The 19,756-nt window shown below is 54.8% G+C and overlaps 1 protein-coding gene across 4 annotated transcripts; it reads left to right on the top strand.

Annotated features, from left to right (window-relative positions):
* The first annotated feature begins 2,187 nt into the window (after positions 1-2,187).
* LHX6 (LIM homeobox 6) lies at positions 2,188-19,712 on the top strand. Of its 4 annotated transcripts, XR_004550135.1 has the most exons (11): positions 2,246-2,262; positions 2,778-2,905; positions 3,040-3,222; positions 3,297-3,418; positions 8,593-8,813; positions 11,259-11,359; positions 11,442-11,537; positions 13,328-13,502; positions 14,164-14,267; positions 15,925-16,602; positions 19,115-19,712. XR_004550135.1 is itself a non-coding variant. In XM_034067884.1 (10 exons), exons 1-10 carry the CDS (start codon positions 2,188-2,190, stop codon positions 15,943-15,945), a joined length of 1,239 nt encoding a protein of 412 aa, XP_033923775.1. In that variant the 3' UTR covers positions 15,946-17,839. The 4 variants fall into 4 exon arrangements, 3 of the variants coding, with proteins under 3 accessions (XP_033923775.1, XP_033923771.1, XP_033923774.1); XM_034067884.1 differs by lacking the exon at positions 19,115-19,712 and having other exon boundaries at positions 2,188-2,262; positions 2,765-2,905; positions 15,925-17,839; XM_034067880.1 differs by lacking the exon at positions 19,115-19,712 and having other exon boundaries at positions 15,925-17,839.
* The last annotated feature ends 44 nt before the right edge of the window (positions 19,713-19,756 follow it).

Raw genomic sequence — 19,756 nt, 5'->3', positions numbered from 1 at the left:
AGCCTGTGTTTTGTTCCTGCGTGATTTGTAGTCCTCTGAATCTGTATCTGCTTTACTTGGAACAGCAAATTCTGTTTCTGTAAGGGTATTGGGAAATACCTAGGTTCAACCCTAGATTCCAGCCGGGTATATGGTGGTGTTCCCATCGGATACGTACTTTGATATTTATTTGTAATTAAATACAATTTGTTGAAATCCTTCTGTCTCCAAATAACCATTTCAAAATGCATGTTTTCCTCCAGGAAAGTGAGGGTGGCAGCAGGAAGTGAGGGTGGTAAATGCTTGGCATCTGCCGAGGTCCAGTGATACGGATCTGGGGACAACAGCATCAGTCTTTGTTTCTCTCATTATTTACTCTGTGTTCACTACCGCAGTCACTCACAGAAGTGCTTTGTCTGTGCTTCGGCCAGACTCAGACCTGGGGGAGGAGGTAAATGCTCCCTAAGGTCTTTTCATGAGTGCCAGCTCTGGGGCTTTGCGTATCAACCATCATTGAACAGGTGGGAAAAGCACCAGGAAACATGGCATGGCTTTGGCAGAGGATGCAGCCAGCTCTGAAGCTGTAAGTATGGAGATTGCCAAGCTGGTGATGGGAAGGGGAGTATGGGACTGTTCTGGGCCTCTGGCACATGGTCCTGCCCTCTTAGGGGTTTCTTTGCTTCCCCTGTATTTTCAGTGTATCCTTGGGTATCAAGGACAATGATTACTGTGTGCACAGTGTGGGTTTTTCCTCAGTATTTCAACAATCTTCCTGCCTATGGTGAGACTCCCTCACTCGAGCCAGGTATGGAAACCATGCCTTCATCCATGGGACCATGGAATGTGTCCAGGCCCCAGGTTTGGGATTGGGGCTGAGGTGCTGGTTGACACGCAGCCTCCTTATCACTGCCTCATACAAGCTCCAGCACTGGTGAAGGGAGCGCACGGGGGGGGGGGGGTGAGAAAGGGGATGAAGTTGGTGCTGATACCCAGTGCTTCCACTGCTGTGCATTCCATAAGCTCTGTCTAGGCCATGTTCTGGTGCAGGCAGCGTGTAGCTCGAGTGGGTGATGGATGTGCTCTGGCAGGCAGCGAGGGCAGGACACTGGAGCCCACAGGACCAAGACTTAATCCCTAGGCTGGATGAAGGCAGAGCCTGTGTTGAAGTCACTCTGCTCCTGAGCCTGCCCTGACTTTGCAGGCCCTGGAGCGCCTGGTCTGTGAGAGCATAGAAAGCCACCACCATTACCACGCTGTGCCACGGCTGCTCCAGCCATGAATCGCTCTCCGATGCAAACAAACCCCACATTGCCCTGTTCTGCCCATGCTGTGCACAGGAGCAGGCACCGTTCATGGCTGTGTCCCTGTGAACTGCTGCGTGTTCCTGCTGGAGCAGCCGGAGCTGATCCGGACCCTGCCAGTGTGGACGAGTGGTTTGAATTGTCCTTTCTCAGCCCTGCTTCCCTGCACTTGTCCGTGTCCCTCTGCAGAGCCGAGGACGAGCGGGCAGGCCTGGGGCTGAGGTTCCTGGGGGTTTCTCGGCCTTTCTTGCAACCTCGATGTTTAAACCTTAATGTCTTGTATTTATTCTAAAATGGCTTTCATCTGATTTCCCTCTCGGTTAACAATTTAGCTGTCAAAGCCAATAACGGCGAGGATCCATCCCCGGCCGCCATCAGCTCACGTTACCGTCCTGCAATTACTCCGTGGTGGAACCGCTGCCGGGGCTTTGCCGGGGAATTATCAGGTTACTAATGAAGCCGGGGCAGAGGCGGGCGGACGCCGCGGTGGTGGGTGCGCTCCGCGCTGCCGCACCCGATCCCGCCCCGCGGGGGGCTCCGGGGCAGCGGCCGCTCCCGGCAGCGTGGGGCGGCGCTGCCCCGGGGCCGGCCCGGCCCGGGCGCCCCGTCGGGGCGGGCAGTGCCGTGCGGCGAGGGCAGGACCGGGCCGGGTCTCGTGTGTCCCCCCCCCAACCCTCCCTCCGCGGGCGGTGCCGGTGCCGCCGCCGCAGGTAGCGGGGCCCGGTGGGGCGGGCGGCCCCCGGGGCGCGGCGGGGGGGGGGGCGCCGCTTCCTGCCCGGCCCGCGGCTGCCCCCGGCGGGGGAGCGGGGCCGCCGCCGCTCCCCGCCCTTCCTGCCGCGGCCCCGGGACGCGCCGCCCGCGGGCACGGAGCGCGGCGGCGGCGGGCGGAGCGGGGCGCGCCCGCCCCATGCACCGGAGCCATGAGGGCGGGCAGCCCCGGGGCCCGGGCCGCCGCGCCCCGGCCGGCGCCGAGGTGGGCAAGGTGAGCGCTGCCGGTGCTGCCGTCGGGGCCGGGAGCGGGGCAGGGCACCCCGGGGGGGGCCGGTAACCGGGGCCGGTAACCGGGGCCGGGCGCTGCTCTCCAGAGCCCGAGGGAAGGGTTTTCCATCCCGGCGTTTTCTGGGGCGTTTTGTGCTCCGCGCAGGGAGAGGGGGAAGAATTTCGATTTTTAATTACTACCATTAAAAAAATCAAATTTGCAATTCTTTGGGTGGCCTGATGGATTCCCTGATTGACAGCCGGAATTGACACTCTGGGTACCTCTTATCTCGGGCATTTACGGCAATTTCTAATTGCAGGTAGTTTGTGGGGTTTTTTCAGCGCTTTGGCTCGCATGGGAACCGAGCGATTACTTCAAGAGGCCCGGGTTAAGTGCAGGCAGGGGGAGAATTCAATCCACATTCAAATTGCTTCATTAAAGAGACGCAGCTTTTGTTGCAAAGGATTTAAATGGCCACTAGAAAGTTCTTATTTATTGTTTTGAGGCGGTTTATATAGGGTGCCCCGCGCTCGCCCGGCGCATGGAGCCGCAGCCTCCTTCTCCCGCTCTCTCCCGCAAGGTGATGCCGCCGGAGCCGCTGCCCAAGGGGAGCTCCCGGTGCCTCGACCCGCACGCCCGAGCCATGGTAAGCGGGGCCGGGGGCTGCGGGGACCCGCCGGGGGTTACGGGGGATGGTGGGGACCCACCGGGCCCGGGCTGCGGGATGCTCCGGGGGACTATAGGTCCCGTCTGACGGCCTCACCGCCGCTCTTGCCGCAGTCGCAGCCCGACGGGGAACCGCTGCCCGGCGCCCTGGAGAAGGAGGACGCCCGCTCCGCACCCAGCACCCCCTCCACGCCGTCCGTCTGCTCCCCGCCGTCCTCCTCCTCCTCCACGCCGTCGGCCGGCAAGAACGTCTGCTCTAGCTGCGGGCTGGAGATCCTCGACCGGTACCTGCTCAAGGTGAGCGGTGGAGGGGGTGACGGTTGGGGTCAGCGGGTGGTGGCCCCGGGTCTCAGTCCCCTTCTCTGCCGCAGGTGAACAACCTCATCTGGCACGTCCGCTGCCTGGAGTGCTCCGTGTGCCGCACCTCGCTGCGGCAGCAGCACAGCTGCTACATCAAGAACAAGGAGATCTTCTGCAAGATGGACTACTTCAGGTAGGGCTCACGGGCTGGGGGGTGGGGGCAGCTCCGCGCTCCGGGGGGGCTCCGTGTCCTCGCCGGCTCCGGATTGCAGGGAGAAGGCTCGGAGAAGCCGCCGGGCTCCCCGGAGCATCCCGGTGGAGAGGAGTCCCCTCGGGGCACGGGGAGGAACGGGGTTCGGGGTCCAACTGCAGCCCTTCCAGGAGGGGGTCCTGACCCGGTTCACTGCCGGGGCCGTGCCCCGCACCTGGGCTGTGCGGGCCGCCCCGGGGACCGTGCCCTTGCCCCGGGAAGGGCCGGTTGAACGGCATTGCCTCGGCTTCTGCCGGGAGGGTGAACGTGTTTCTATCGGTCTGTGGTGTTGAGCAGCTTTTGGGAAGCTCTGTCTGCCCGGCGTTATCGCAAATACTGGGGTGTCCGTGGCAGGAGGGCGTTAAAGAACCGAAACGAATGCCCGAGACCGGGCGGCTGCCGTGGGGTTTGGTGCGGACCCGCGTCCCCCGGGGAGCGCGTCCTGCCGGGGGGATGTTTCTGGCTGCGACCGTCTCTTCCTTATACACCTAAAACCACGAATTTCCCCTCAAAAAAGAGTGGCCCGACGGGATGGAGGATCCCGAGCTCCTCACTTGGGTTTAACTCAACATCAGAGCCCCCGCTCAGGCTTTCCCCGTCCCACCAGGATGAGGGAATGCCGTTTGCCCCGAGAGGAAGGGGAATCACGGCAGGAAACGAGAATGACCCTGCGAGGGGCTCGCAGCATCCCCCGGCCGCGGCGGAGCGGGTCGGGGCAGGCTCCGCGGACAGCGGGGCTGCGGGTAGGGAAATACCTGCGAGGTTTCGCCCGTGGTTTGCATCGGGCTCCGGGTACCGGTTACCGGCGGCTCAGCCCCGGTCCCAGCCGCGAGCGGGGCCGCCGCGGGGTGAGCGGTCCCTGGGCTGCCGGAGCCGGGTGCGGGGCTACCGGGAGCCGAGCGGTCCTGGGGATGCGTGGAGGTGTTATTGGTATTATTGGTGTTATTGGTATCATTGGTGTTATTGGTATCATTGGTGGTGATATTGGTATTATTGGTATTATTGGTGGTGTTATTGATATTATCATCAGTATTTTTAAGCTTCTATTCGAGGGCGATTTCACCGAAATCTCCTTCACGCTCAGCAGAGAGGTTTAAGGAAGTCGGCGGTGCCGTTGTGCTGCTTCGGGGCACTTTCAGCGTTGTCATTGATTAATAACGGTTCCGATCTCGTTAATTTTGGTTCGTTTGGGTTTATTCGTTGGAGTTTTTTATGATATTTTAATTTTTAACTTTTTAAGAGTGAATCTTCCCAAAGGTTTTTTGTGTTTGTTTCCTTTTTTAAACGCAGCGGCTGGATTTACAAATTACCTTCGAGCAAACACAGCGAACAACAGCTATTAAATACAACCCCGTTTAGCGAGCGGACCTCTCCATCCCTTCCGGGCTCTGCCCTCCGGGGAGCGGGGATGCGAACGAAAACTAAAACGAAAATCGCTGAAAATACCGCAGGACCCCCCTGTTCCTGGGGGGCTTGTTTGGCAGGGGGTGGGGGCTCCCGGACCGCGCCTCGCACTCCCCTTTAGCACAAAAAGGAGGGGATTTCGGGGTCTGGATTATCTATTTTCGGTGAGCACCGAGGGCAGCGCTCGGGGCCGTTCTGTCCCATCCCAGTCTCTGGTCCGAGACCCTCGGATGAGCTCGGGATGCCCCGATGCGGTGGTCGCTCCCGCTGCCCCCGAGGGCAGCCTCGGTGCGGAACCGGGAGCCGGGTGGGTCAGGGCAGGCACCCCCCGGCTGCCCCTTGGCAAACCGGGCTCGGAGGTTCATCACCCGGCCCCGTCCTGTGCCTGTGCGGCTCCTATGGGCACCCGGCCCCGCAGCTCGGTGATCCCGCAGCGGGGACCCGGACCCTGACTCTCGAGCTGGCTCTTCCCGTGTTTATTATCTGCTGGTGATGAACGCGTGTTTGTTGCTTTAGCTGTCATAAAGCAAGGCAGAAAACCCATTGTAACAGGCGCGGGGCTCTGGAGCCAAGGCAGATGGGAAGGGGCTGCAGGATGCGCTCTGCACCGAGCGCACGGCGGCTTTTATTGCACCAGCTCTAACCCCCGAGATTTTGGGGCCGGGGGTCTGTCAGGTGCGGGGCTGCCTATGGGCACTGCCCGACAGTGAACGTGTTTAGGCCTGGTCTGTGTGACCCTTCCTTCCCTGCTCATGTTGGAAGCTGTGTAAGTGCCGACGCGGCTCCACGGCCTCATGTGTGTTTTAAGCAAATGCTGCTGTTTCCTGTGTCTTGTCAAATAATTCTATTTGGCATCCAGGGCTCGAGGAGAACCAGATTAAAACTGGAGCTCATTGAGCAGAACACTGCGTTCCCAGGCAATGCGAGGGTTGCTCACAGCCAGGCTCCCACGGCTCGGCTCGCAGGGAGGCCTGGGATGATCCCGGTGTGATTCCCGCAGCACCCTGCTGTGATTCCTGTGGCTCCTGCCTCCACCAGCAGCCCTTGGGCATGGGAGTGTGGAGTCACCGGCTCTGGAATGTGTCCTTGGGGGACAGGGCAGCAAAGGAGCTGTGCTGCGGGTGGGCTCGGGTGGCTTCCGTCACCCTTTGCTGTCATGTCCCGCTGGGTTGGTTCTGCTTGAGCATCACTGTGGGTCCTGCTGCTGTGGATTTGGGTCATGTCTGGAAGGCACAGCTTGACCATGCAGGCTGTGTTAGGGGCTTTGTATAGGGTGGGCCGAAGAGGGGACAGGGATGCTCGGTGCTGTGGGTGGCCCTGGGTGTCCTTTGCCCTGTCCCTGCAGGCGCTGACGGGCAGCAGGGCTCGGGGCTGCAGCACACGGATACAAGTGATGTGTGAGAGCCAGGGCACACCAGGGTGTCCTCTGCCTCTGCTCTTCTCACGCCCCAGATGTTGCAGCCACCCTGGGGGAGGCAGGATGAGTCTCTGGGATGAGTCTTTCCTGGTAGTGCTGTTGGCAGTTTCCATCTCCCACTGGTGACCGTCATGGAGAGCTGGCAGCATCCACTCACCGACCACAGATTGTGCATGCAGGGTGTGAACCGATGGCTCCAGCGGTTGTGGATGCCCCGGCCTGTGCTGCAGCGCTGGGCTCAGAGAAAGGCTCTGGCTCGGCATCTCCTATAGCTCTGTCCCCATCCCCATCCCTGCCAGAAGGGTGGCAGGAGCCATGCGGAGCCCCTGGTGCTTCCCAGCCCTGTGAGCTCAGTGAACTGAAGTCTGTTTTATCTTTGAGCTGTTATATGCTGCTGTTTTGAGCTCACAGGCGTCTCATTCCCCGTCCCTGTGCCGCTGGCAGCGTTGGTCCCTGCACTGATGGTCTCTGTTGGGTGACAGTAGGTGCCTGTGCCGGCCCCGGCTCAGCCTTGTCGCTGTCAAACCCAGTCCCTGCAGTGGGTGCTGGAGCAGATGTTGGTGCAGTGTCAGTGGTTGCCGGTGTAGCCCCGGTGCCTGTGTCTGCCTGCGGAGCCTCAGCCTCCCACCGGGTGCTGCCGGTGCCGTGGCTCTGCTGGGGATGGTGGTGTCAGCCCCAGGCTGTGCTGCTGCCCCAGGAGCCAGCACCAACCTGGGGATCCCAGGAGGACACCGTGCTATGGGTCTGGGGTCACTCAGGTGTCTCCCCTTGTCCCAGCCGGTGTGCGATGGGGATGGGTGACCTACCCTGCATGGGGCCCTGTGCCTCGGTCTCCCCCCATCCCCAGTGATGCTGGGATATGCCCATCCTTGCGCTGTGTCCCCCTCCCCGCAGCAGGCTGGGATCTGAGCGGGGAGCAGCAATTACCACGTGCTATTAGCCGGGTGAGCCTGCCCCACGGTTGATACCGTTCAGCGAGTACGGCTGTTTACATAGCACATTGTTCAAAGTAATTCAATTTACAGGAATGATCTTTACTTCTAAATAAAAAATTAATACAGTTCTTTTGTTTGTGCGTTTATATAAACGAGCTGGCACCAAGTCAGTTTGCAGCCTTCCCATCTGAAGTGAATTAGTGAAGTCTGTTAGCTAAGTCTCTGTATAATTTCAGCACGAGAAATGTCCTCTCTCAAGCAGCCCTTTTATTTCCTTGTTAACATGTTTTCCCCCTGGTCAGCTATGGTCAGGCTGAGACATTCAAACCTTTCTTTTCCTCCCAAATAGTTTTGCAATTACTAATTCCAGCACAGGACTTAGTGCATCTCACTGAACCCGGCTCTGCGGCGTGGGGCCGGGCATGGGCAGCGTGTTCTAGGCTGACCTGGGCCCCTCCATCACCCATCTGCAGTGATTGGAATGAAGGGTTTGCCATGTGGGGGTCTCCTGGTGCGTTTGTGTTGGTGTTTTGTGCCGGTGCTGAGGATGCTGGAGCTGCTTGGGCAGAGCTCCCAATGAGCCGTGGCAGCAGTGGCGGCCCTGGAGGTGTGCAGGGGAGGCAGGGGCTGTGATCAGGGCTGTGATCGGGGCTGTATCAGAGCTCTGTGGTGTTGGAGATGCTCTCTTCTCCCCCCTGCTCTCGCTGCTGCTCATCACAGGGATTTCTTTAAGCAGCGGTAACACTGAAATGCAGAAGCCAAACCAAAGCCGTGCCTGACCCTGCCTGTGCCGCAGGCAGCACATCCTGGCTGGGCTGGGGTGCAGGGCCATGGGGGCCCGTTGGCCCCATGAATTATCCTGGCAGAAATAGGTTTGAATGCCCAGTGCAGGGATCTTGGCCTCTTGCTGCCTCTTCCCACTGTAAGTCACTCAAGCGCAATCATCATCCTCTCGCCGTGAGGACACCTCTGGGTAGGAGGCAGGAGCAGATGCCTGGGCCCGTACGTGTGAGGAGCACACACATGGTTTGATTTATGGCACTGGGAGAGCTCCGGCTCTGACACAGTTTCCATCGAGTCTCACACTGCCTCTTATCAAAATAAAAAGCCCACGGGTTTGGAAGCTGATTCATGGCAGTTGGTGCGTCACCTCAGGCTGCGGGGAGTCATGTACCACTGCCTGTACTGCTGCCTGTACCGCTGCCTGTACCGCAGGGCCGTGGCACTGCTGGGGTGGTTTGGCTTCAACGCTTTCCCTGCATGGGTGTTGTGGTTCTGAGCTGAATGGGGTGAGCAATGGGCCCTTGCCCTCCGCTGCCATCACCTCTGCCTGCTCTCACCCATCCTCTTCTCCTCCGCAGCCGGTTTGGTACCAAGTGCGCCCGCTGCGGCAGGCAGATCTACGCCAGCGACTGGGTGCGGCGAGCGCGCGGCAACGCCTACCACCTCGCCTGCTTCGCCTGCTTCTCCTGCAAGCGCCAGCTCTCCACCGGAGAGGAGTTCGGTTTGGTGGAGGAGAAGGTTCTGTGCCGGATCCACTACGACACCATGATCGAGAACCTCAAGCGAGCGGCGGAGAACGGTACGCAGCCCTGACGCCGCGGTTGTGGCCTCACCCTGTGCTCATCCCCATCACGGGGTGCCAAGTTGGTCCTGGTGTCACCAGAACAGGGTGATGGGGGGATTGAGTGAGGCCCTGGGCTGGCAGGGCGCTCATGGAGGCAGGCAGTGTGTTGGCAGCACTCATAGAACAGTTAGGGTTGGAAAGGACTTTAAGATCGTCTAGTTTCAATCCCTGTGGCTCGTGGCAGACTCGTGTGCCATAGGCAATGCTGGGGACAAACTCTGCAGCCCAGCGTGCAGTGCGTGAGGAGGCCACTGGGGTTTGGAGGCTGTGAGTCATGAATGTAGAAGGTGGGAAAGCTGGCGATGGGACAGGACCTTCCCATCGTTTTCCACTGCCCTGCCCGCCCAGGGATGTGCTGCTCCCAGCCGGACCTCACTGTGTGCTGCTGCCCCTGCTGCCACCCTCTGCTTTCCCTATCCAGCCAATGGCACCGAGCTCATGCAGTGCTGAAGCTCCTGTCCCCTTGAGCCCCATCCTCTGCATGGCAGCAGCCACAGGGGATGCTCAGATCAGTGGGGTTGGTTCAGTGTGGTGCACAGGGAGGCTGAGCAGTGCTGGGGGCTGTCCTGCACTGAAAGCACCTGAGTGTTGGTGTGGCAGTGACTGCAGCTCAGGGCAGCTGGATGCTGTAGGAACTTGGCCATGCTGGAGAAGGAGGGAGTCAGGCTGGGGCTGAGGCCAGGTTTACCTCTCCTATGGGAGCTATGGCTGCTGTGGATGTGAGGCTGTTTGCACATGGGTGCTGCACTGGGTGAGAGCAGGGTACCAAGGATGCTGTGCAGCCTCAGAGTCAATGAGGGAAGTGCCCAAGACCACCTTCTTACAGGCTCCTATGCCCAGGACTCTCCTGGGGCATCACCATTGGTCAGGAGCAGGACTCCAGCCCTCTGTGCCCCTTGCTAGTGCTTGGTGGGCATGGGGAGGCAAACACTATGTCCTGGCCCATGCAGCATGTGGAAGCCATTAATCAACCTGACATGAAAATAATGTGTTTCTGTTTACAGTGTTTGAATAAGAGGATGAAAACAGAGTGCCCGCTTGGGCTGCGAGGGTCCAGGCTTGGGATGGGGCTCACAGTGCGTTGGTCCATATGGTCGGCTGCTGTGGAGACATGAGCGAGGCGATGGGGAGCAGGGATGGAGGGGGAGAGGCTGCATGGCCTGGAGGAGCAGGCTAGAGCAGGGTCACAGGGACTGGTACTGGGGGGTCCTGCAGGCCCCTTAACCCAACCAGGAGCTGAGTTTGGTGCTGCTCATAAGGACCTGCTGGTGTGGGCTGGGTCCCAGCGGTGTCAGACAGTGCTGGGGCATGTGGTGAGCGTCCTGTGTCCAAGTGTCCCCTGGTTTTGAGGAGTGAATGGGCTTGCTTTGGAGAGCTGTGGTTGCTGCAGAGTTGGAGGGCCATGCTCCCCCCTCTAGTAATTACCCAGCAATTTCTCCTGCACATGAGGTTTTACATACAAGAAAAATAAACAGATGTTGCTGAAGTCAGAGTCCCATTCATCATCTGAAAAGAACAAGTCAAACTATATGAGAAAGTCCTTCAACTCCAGCCAAGACAATCACAGCCTGGTCCAGCTTGCAGAGCAAGCATCGGGTTGTGCAGGCGCATCCTGGGAGCGGGGTGAGCGCCAGCCCTGCTCAGGCATCCTCCGCATCCACCCCTCATCGGTGCTGCACTGTGCTGCCGATGGCCAGGCAGGGCTGCACGGGGACCCCAGTGAGCATCCCTGCAGGCTCCATAGCTCTGTGATATGGGTGGGCTCATCCTAATGCCGTGTTTAGCAACTGCATGGGTAGTGTTTACCTGGTGGGTCCCTGTTGGTGTGGTTGCTGTTCAGAGCATGGGCACCCCAAGGCCATGGGGACGGTGCTGCTCCTGTTCTGGGACCCAAGAGGAGGAGGAGGTCAGGGTGCTGTGAGGATTTGGGGCTGGGGAAAGGAGTGAAGTTGTCTGAGCAAATGAAATGACTGATGGGGGGCAGTGCATGCAGGGGAAGATAGGGTCATAGGGAGCAATGTGGGGCAGGAATGAAGGATGTCGGTGAACCCAACAGGGGCAGGGTCCATTCCAAACCAAGTGGTGTGGCCAGCTCAGGGCCAGCAGGACACCAGTGCTTTCCATCACAGACCACCTTGACACCCATCTCCCTGCTGCCGTTTCCCCATCCCTCATTCCTGCTTCAGTTTCCTTAGTTCAATAGTGAACTCTCCAGGGCTCCTGGTGTCTCCTTCCTGGTGCATGGAGGGGCTCAGCAAGCGCTGGTTCCAGCTCTGCTCTCTGTGCTCCTGCTTGCAGCAAGGGATGCTGTGGATACCCTATGTTGTCCCCTGGCCAAGCAGCCATTGCACACAGGGGCAGTGCCTGACCTGCAGCACACGGGGGGCTTCTCTCTCGTAGGCAATGGGATCACGCTGGAGGGGGCTGTGCCCTCGGAGCAGGACAGCCAACCGAAGCCAGCCAAGAGGGCTCGCACCTCCTTCACCGCCGAGCAGCTGCAGGTAGTGGGGCTGGGCCGGGGGGGGCTGCAGGGGCTGTGGCTCCCTGGCCTCATCCTGACCCCCTTATCCCTCCCGTCCACAGGTCATGCAGGCACAGTTTGCTCAGGACAACAACCCCGATGCACAGACGCTGCAGAAGCTGGCGGACATGACGGGGCTCAGTCGGAGAGTCATTCAGGTGAGGGCAGGCACCAGTGGTTGAGCAGCCCCAAACAGGGCAGGGGAAGGGGCAGAGGGGATGCACCAAAGGCTGGTATGGACAGAACTCATATCCCTGGAGCCCCTCACTCCTGCACATCAACCATGGGACTTGCAGCATCCAGCAGCTTTGTGCTGCTTCACCCCTGTGTAGGCTTCACTGGTGTGTCGGCTTCACTGTCTCCTATAGCAATACCAGCACCATCCTTCCCCCGTCTCACTTGTGGGTTTTCTATTTGGTTTTCCCTCTTACAATGCAATGGGTAAACCCAACCACACAGCCCCAGCTGTCCCAAAAACGTGCCTAGTGGGAAAGCTGCTGTGAGCACATGGTCCTGGAGCTGTGCTCTGCCCTGGCAGTGTGGGTGCTTCCCCATCCTCATCAGCCATCCCAACGTGAGCAGGCAAAGCTGGCTCACTGTGGGAAGCATTGGGATTTACTTAAAGGAAAGAAGGGACATGGTGGCAGAGGGGAAGCTGTGCCACAGGGACTGAGAGAATTCCCCCTCTGCAGCTCCCCTCTCCCTGCCTCCGTATGCAGCCCCTCTTTGCTCCTTGGTGGCACTCATACTCTTCACTTTAACGCTTTCTGCATACAATAAAACACAAGTGACTGAAGTAAACCTGGAGCTTTGGTCCAGGATTGTTTTGCCAGCGTTTGGCACGTTTCATGGGTGAGAAGCTGGCTGGGGGCTCAGTGCTCGAGGCTCTGGGTCAGGCTGCAGAGGAAGCCGCCTGCACACTGGGCTGCTTTTGGTGGGGGTATTTTCTACAGGCACTTTCAACAGGAAACAATTTGTCAAACGCTTACGCCTGTTTCCTCCTCTATGGTCCGGTGTGCTCGGCCTCGGAGGGCTGATCTCTGCTCAGCCGCGGGGAAGGCTTTTACTTCACCTAGCTTCAAGAAAGTCAAGCATAAGGACGAAATCACTGCCTTAGTAGTGGAAAACCCACCCCTTCCATGCGTGTTTTAACTTAGGATGTAATCCCCTAAATATTCCTTTAATTAAAAGCAGTGAGATATGGTCAGAGGGCTCATACCTGCTGCTCATATGGCCTAGGGCTGTATCCCACCACAGTACCCTCCTTTCTCAGCGTTAATGTTCTGCTGATGTAGCTTTTGAATACAAGAAAGCACAAGGGATTAAAGCAATATTGTTTTCATCATCCCTAAAGCCACAGGTTCTCCTATTCAGTTTTGTCTCCCCTGTCCTTGCTCATGCTCAGACATCTCCCAGATAATCTCAGCCCTGCTTTTAGGCCAGGCTGGGGATGAAGGTTAAAATCTAAGTAGGACTTTGAAAGGCTGCCCCATCATTTGCAGATGAAGCTTTGCGTGTGCAGGGTGCTGTTACCAAGGGCTTTCACATCCCTTTCAGCTCAAGGAAGGGAACAGTGTGACCGTGAATGTGAGTTTCTGCATCACCTGGTCAGGGTGTTTCACTCAGTGACAAGCCTGAAAGTTTTACTTACCCTAATAAAGAACAGTGTTGGTTTTGACCGAGACAAATCAATAGTAGAGATGCTACTTCAGGCATCCTAATGTTTGTACTGTCGTGAGACAAACCTCTTGCTCTAATGAGTGTAAAAGAAAGCTATGGAAGCTGGTGGAGCACCGGTGAGGTGTTTCAGTGTGCAGACACCTAGCTTCGAATCCTTCTTTCTTTAACCACATGGAAGACACACGGTCACAGGGCTTTGGTGAAGGGCCAACACATTTCATCCCAGTTCCCTCTCCACTGACACATCCTGTGCTGCTTCTTGTTCCAGGTTTGGTTTCAAAACTGCCGAGCCCGCCATAAAAAACACACCCCGCAGCACACGGTGCCGCCCTCGGGAGCCCCCCCGTCCCGCATCCCTTCCTCGCTCTCTGATGACATTCACTACTCACCCTTCAGCAGCCCGGAGCGGGCCCGCATGGTGACCCTGCACGGATACATAGAAAGTAAGTGCAGCAGTGGCAGTGGGTGCTTGGGGGGGTGGCAATGCAGTGGGATGGCACCGTAGCATAGAGTGCTGTCAAACCCACCCGTGTGCTGTGGGTACACAGCTGGTGCATGAGCTGCTGCTCCTCGTGCTCCGTGGTCTGTGTCTTTGGGGGTTCCGAAGGGCTGTTAACCAGGAAGCCCCAATGAGAGGAGGAGGAGAGAGGAGCTGCTGCAGCCTCTTCCCTTCCATACCTCATCCCAGCAAAGTCACTGCCTGGGTTTTACCTGCCTGGTCCTCGTCCCTCCTTGTGTTTTCTTTGTCATGGAGAAGAGATGTGAACATGCCCTGTTGAGCTTGGTGGTCAAGTGGTCTCCTTCCTGCTCACAAGATCAGAGTTGCTTTCTCTAACAGTTGCTAAGTGCCAGTGCATCATTTGTGAGTGGTGGGCAGCTTTGGTCATGCCTGGATGGAGCTTTTGGCTCCGTGAGGCTTCTCCCCTCCCTTGCCCATGTGGGCTGTAGTAAAACGTGGCTCCTGCTGCCCCTCTGCCTGATCCACTGAGCACCTCTCCTTCCATGCGTGTCCCAAGCTGCTTCCCATGTGGAAGCCTGACCGTGCCGGTTGCAGGGTGTGTGTTGTTTGTAGTAACAGAGGCTGAAGCCTCTTCTCATCCACAGGTCAGGTACAGTGTGGACAAGTGCACTGTAGACTTCCCTACACTGCTCCACCAGTGCACCTCAAAGCAGACATGGAAGGACCACTATCTAATAGGGGTGAGAAGGTAATTGTAGTCCCTGTTTCAGGCTTTGGGGCCAAACCTCCACTGTAGCAAAGATTTTTGTGTACCATCATTGCCACTGCTGTCTCTTGTCAGCATCACTGCTTCTCCATGATCTCTGGCAGCTGCTGCCCACTCATGTGTCTTTCCTTAATTTTGGTGGCCCTAGATTGATGTACCAACTGTCGGTCCAAACAGCATCCCTTTGTCCTTCACTGAATACCCCTCGTTGTTGTGATGTGCTGGATTCTGTGCCTGCATTCACGGAAGGCTTTGGCATCTTCCTACCTAAACTCCTTTCTCTCTTGTTTTCCATGAATTAATGGGAAAGGTTCATTTCTTGGGGATTCCAGTATTGCTTAAAAAAAGAACATCTGGCTGTTACAGTATCTGAAGTAGGAATGTTATTTCACAGTGTCTGGCCAGGAAACAATATTCATAGAATCACAGACTCATATATTGCATGTTGATATGTTCTGTTCAGCACTTCCAGCATCTGCCTGGTCTAATGCAGCTTATTTGGGGGCAAGACTTCTGAAACATGCTTCAGGCTCCTAAGACTCGATTTGTGATTCTAGTTTAAGTGACTTCATTTTGAGCAAACACTAAACCTTTGGCAACTCTTATTGGTTTTAGCTTTTGTCTTTACTGTTTGAAGTTCGCAGCATCTCTGTTTTCAAACCTCTCTTCAGTGCAGCAATGGGGTTTTGATCTCCGTGTTGATAAGCACAAGCAGGGGCACAGCAAACTTACTTTTCCAGTCTAAATGCTACCATTTAGTCATGATACCTGCACAGCCAGCTGGAGGGTTTGCAGGAAAACCATTACACAGTCCTGTCATTCAGAGGAACTTACTGCAGCAAGGAGCTCCTGTGATTTAAATGCAATCACTTGCTGACAACTGTTGCAAAACTGGGTTCTCAGGACACGGAGCTGCCCCCAACCAGCTCCTTTTCCAAACAATCACTTGCATGTTGAATTCCTGAAACCTGAAGCAGCTTTTTTCCACATCCAGTGGTTTTTAAAAGCAGTGATAGCTGAGATCCTGGGAAACACATGTAAATGCAAAGACTGTTTCCCCTTGCACATGGGGCATCTCCCTCCTCGTCTCCTCCCGGTACCCAGTGCAGTGGCTATGGGAGAACTAAGTAGTGATCAGCTCTTCCCCTGACTGATGGTGAGGACAGACACTGTATGTGCAGAGCAGTGAGGTGTAGTGGTTTGAGGGAAGCTTGTGTTGATCAAGGGAGCTGGATAGAGCAAGGACTGTTGTAGTTGCCTTCACCTTCCTTGGTAGCTGCTGTATCACAGAACAAACACATCAGATACAGTTCACAGTGTGTTGCCCAGGCTGAGATGGTTTCACAGCTACAGCTGTGCCCCAGGCACACTGTTCTCTTAGGGTTTGTGCTGCCATAGTCCCGTTCCTCCCGCCTGAGCTCCTTGGATGCTGTGCCTGCCTTCCCCAGCCAGCCCCATTCCATGGGCAGGGCTGGCGGATCCTGGGCAGACAGTGGTTCCAGACAGGGTTTTTCCATGAGGAAGCGGCTGCCGCAGTGGAGCTCGTCTGTCCCGTTGGTGGCTGAGAGCACATTTCCATGGCGAGGGCTGTGTGTCTGTCTGAAAGCAGCTAACACTCGGTTCACGTTTCTCCCACTAGGTCATCCTCTTTCAGTACTGACTGCGCGAACTCTTCCTCATCTGCCCATGGCGCTACCAGCACCACTGCCCCTCAGCCGCTGAAACAGCATCCAGCCCAAGGCAACTGTTATCAGTCATGCAGGAGAAACTCAGATCCAGCATTCTCAGTTCTTTCCATTGACCAGCACCTAACATCCACTATCATTTCTCCAGCGCCACTCTGTGTATGTGTGTGTTGAGTGCAGAGTTACATTTTTCACTTGTTTCTTGTGGACGTGTAGAATGACCGTGAGTCTCTCCAAGGCAATGCCAGACACAGTCAGAATTAGTGACGCTACTGTGCTTGCAACTCTTGCTCCCAGACGCATGGGAATATGAACATGCTGAGTCTCAGGGGGGTCAATGATCACCTCTGAACATAAAGCAAGGAGGAGTTTCCGTGGTTTGGCCTGATTCTCGTTTTGCACCAGTGAAGCACTGTTGGTTCTGGACATCCCTCCCGATTTCCACTTGCACGTGTGAAATCTGAAATGAGCTGCTTTGGTTCAGCAACGTGATACATACACAGATCTTCCTGAGCCAAACTCGCAGGTAGCTGAGACTCCACTAAGTGGAAAACATGATGCCAGCTGGAAATAGGCAGTTTTTCTTCCTCCTCAAAGTGCTTTAGAATCACTTGTCCTTTGATCACTCTAAGGTAAGTAAATCTTAGTGGGTTTTTTCCCCCCCGTTTTATAGGAGGGGAAACCAAGATGTCCTAACCTGAGGAGAACCGTGGGGGTTGGTGGCAGAGCCAGGTTTAACACCCTGAAGTTTCTGATTGCTGACTTGTTCTTAGAACACTGAGTATCTCTCTCCTTCTCCCCTCCGAGCCATCCGCCAAACCTTGTTTTTTACTCTTGTTCTTTATTAACAAGCTACTTTAATTCCTTGAAGTCATTGGATCACAAATGGGTGATTGCAGAATGTACCTACACAAAACTCTCAGACACTCCATATGCTGGGAGTGGGAAATCCTCAATGGAAGCTGGTTGTCAAGGCATAGAAACGTTCTGCCCTGGTGCGGACCCAAGTTTAGTTAGTGGGAACAGTGGGTTAGAAATGGGAGATTGGTTAAAAGGTGAAGCCCTCGGCAAAGCCAGCAGGAGCAGCCCTAGCTGAGTGGACAGCAAGGTGATGGCATATTCCTTTATCTGGCAGCATTGTTCCGATTCCCTCTGCCCTCCTGTTATTCCCCATTGCTGGAATATGGCTGTTGCTGCTGCCAAGTCCTTGGAGGAAGGCGCAGCCCAGGAGGGCTGCTGCTGGCGGGGCAGGCACCGCAGGGCTTGTCGCAACAGCAAAGGAAGTGCTCAGCAATCTGGCCCTAAATCAGGAAAAAAGCTCCGAAACGATCCTTCATTGATGGCAATAACAAAAAGTAAACACGTAACCTTTGCCAGCCCTTCTCAGTTTGCACCAGGCCAAGAGCAGGTCTGTAACAAAACCTCTCTCCACGCAAGCACACGGGTCTGTCTTGCTGCTAAGTGTCTGTGAGGCTGCGTTTCCAAGAATGTGAAAGCCTACTATGAGCCACAGTTAGTGTGTAATGTGACTGAACTGTGCCTGAGGACCAGGAGACAGGAATCCATCCGTTGCATAACTTGTTTGTAGTTTGAACTCTAGATACGTGTGTTTTCCTCCGTGGATCAATCTCCATCGGGTAGGCAGCCATCCCAAAGGCCTGGCCAGCCCCTATTGCACACGTGGCAAGGCTGTGCCCGTGAGCTGTGTGTGACACCCGTGGCCAGACATATGGCTCCAGCTGTAATCACAAGGTGTGCTCGCTGCTCTGACCACATGGGGAACAGAGTCAGGAGATGTGGGTGTCTGATGAGGTGGCCACCAAGAGGTCTTTGAGGAGTAACTGAATATAAGCGTGCATTGGTATTTGTTGGAGCAAATATATATATATATATTACATATATGTGTGTGTGTATATATATGTGTGTGTGTATATATGCACATGCAGGGGTTTGTGTGTATGTATATATATATATATATATATAAATACAGAGAGACAGAGCATGATGGTAATACCTTGGACAATAAGGCCAGTATTCTATCTGCAGCTAGCAGCTCTACCCCAGTTTAAAATAACATTTGAAAAGAGAGAGGAAATTAAGTCCACAAAGTATTATTGTCACCTCCTGACGTGTGAATAACTATTTCCAGTGTGTAGCCAGTGACAAAGCAGTCCCTTATGCCTGACCTGACTGGAACCACCGCTGCAGAGGTGTCCCCTTGAGGAGGGAACAGTCACCAGTTGTACCCATTGCAGTCGTTGTCCTTTCTGTAGCGCTGAGGGAAGGATGGGTGTCCCTTTGGCTGTTGGTGATGTTTGTTATTGCAAGGCTGGTGTGGATTGCTGGGTCTGCATGAAACAGCTTTAAGATGCTGGTCGTGGTTGGCAGGGTCACTTCTCCATTTGTGCTCGCACATCCTAAGGAGTGTTTTGTTGTGGAATTAGTGCCATAAATGAAGGGGTATTTGTTTGATTTAAGACTGAAGGAAAGACTCCAGGCTGTAACTTGACCTGACCACAGTACTTGAGATTTCTACAACTGTTTTGTTGAGGGAGAAAATGTTTTTCTGATGCATTTCTCTTCTGTCTCGGCGGTGCAATGAAAGGGAAACTATTAAATATGTATCTGCTCAATATCAACTTCCTGATCAAAAAGAACTCCACTTGTGAAATGTACTGTATAGCAAAGTGTGTGTAACTGATACCACTGACAGGACCGGAGTGCAAAGCAAAGGGAGCATAGGTGCTTCTCTCCAGTGGAAGTGGACTCACCACAGCCCAAGGGGTGAACTGCCCCGCACAGATTGTGCTCTGGGGCACTTCCCCCCATAAGTAGCCAGGAGCAGCTTTGCTAATTCAAAAATCAGGCTCTGTTTATATTAAGCCCAAATTGTTTGCAAAAACTGGAAGCAATTCAGCTTGTGCAGTTTTAGAGCTAATTATGTGTATGGAAAATACTCAACTGTACCAAGAATGTAAGAAATCCTCTAATTTATTCAATACATTGTTTCACAACATATTTCACACTGACTGTTGCCACTGAACCAAACCTTATCTCAGGTCATTTGCATTCATCTCCTGTCTGTAGATTAAAAAAGAAACAACAAAAACACCAATAAAATGAAAATCATTCTCATTTTCTTAGTTTATTCAGTAATTGCCAAATGGGTTCTGGTGCAGCGACGCAGACTCCACGGACTAAACTTTTCCAGTTGCTATTTCAAAACCTTTTGCAGAAACAAATCCAATGAAGATAGCCAGGGAAGGCTTTTCACTCGAGTTTAATAAGGTAACTAAATAAGGCGAGGGTCTGAAAGTGGAATGGTTTACAGTTTTATTACCAGTTCTTTTTGGTTTTGGCTCATGCTGGTTAACCCCAATACCCGAGCTAAAGGTGCTTACACAACTTCTTAGTTGGGATGGGGGAGTGGGAACCAATCCTGCACTACTATCGGTGATATATCTGTAGGACGCCAACTATAGACACGTCAGTTTTATCTCATCTGCCAATCATTTTGTTGTAGCATGTTGCAATTCTGCATGTCTTGGCTACAATGGTTAAACAGAAATTTCTCTGAATGAGTGGACAGTCAAGACTAATATTTATTTTAAAAGAAGTAAAACTAAATTGTAAGCACTTTTTTGTAAAACCAATGTCTGTTTTGTTACATACTTTTAATGTTGTGCTTTGTAAATGTCTTATTTGTGTAATAAATAAAGTTAATGCAAGTAGAAGTGCTGGCACTTACATCCAGAAAATGATGTAATTCCATTTTATTTTATTTTT

Source organism: Melopsittacus undulatus, chromosome 11 (assembly GCF_012275295.1).
Source record: "Melopsittacus undulatus isolate bMelUnd1 chromosome 11, bMelUnd1.mat.Z, whole genome shotgun sequence".
Lineage (NCBI taxonomy): Eukaryota > Metazoa > Chordata > Aves > Psittaciformes > Psittaculidae > Melopsittacus > Melopsittacus undulatus.
Note: the sequence above shows the minus strand (reverse complement) of the source record. Positions and strands in the feature narration are given on the sequence as shown.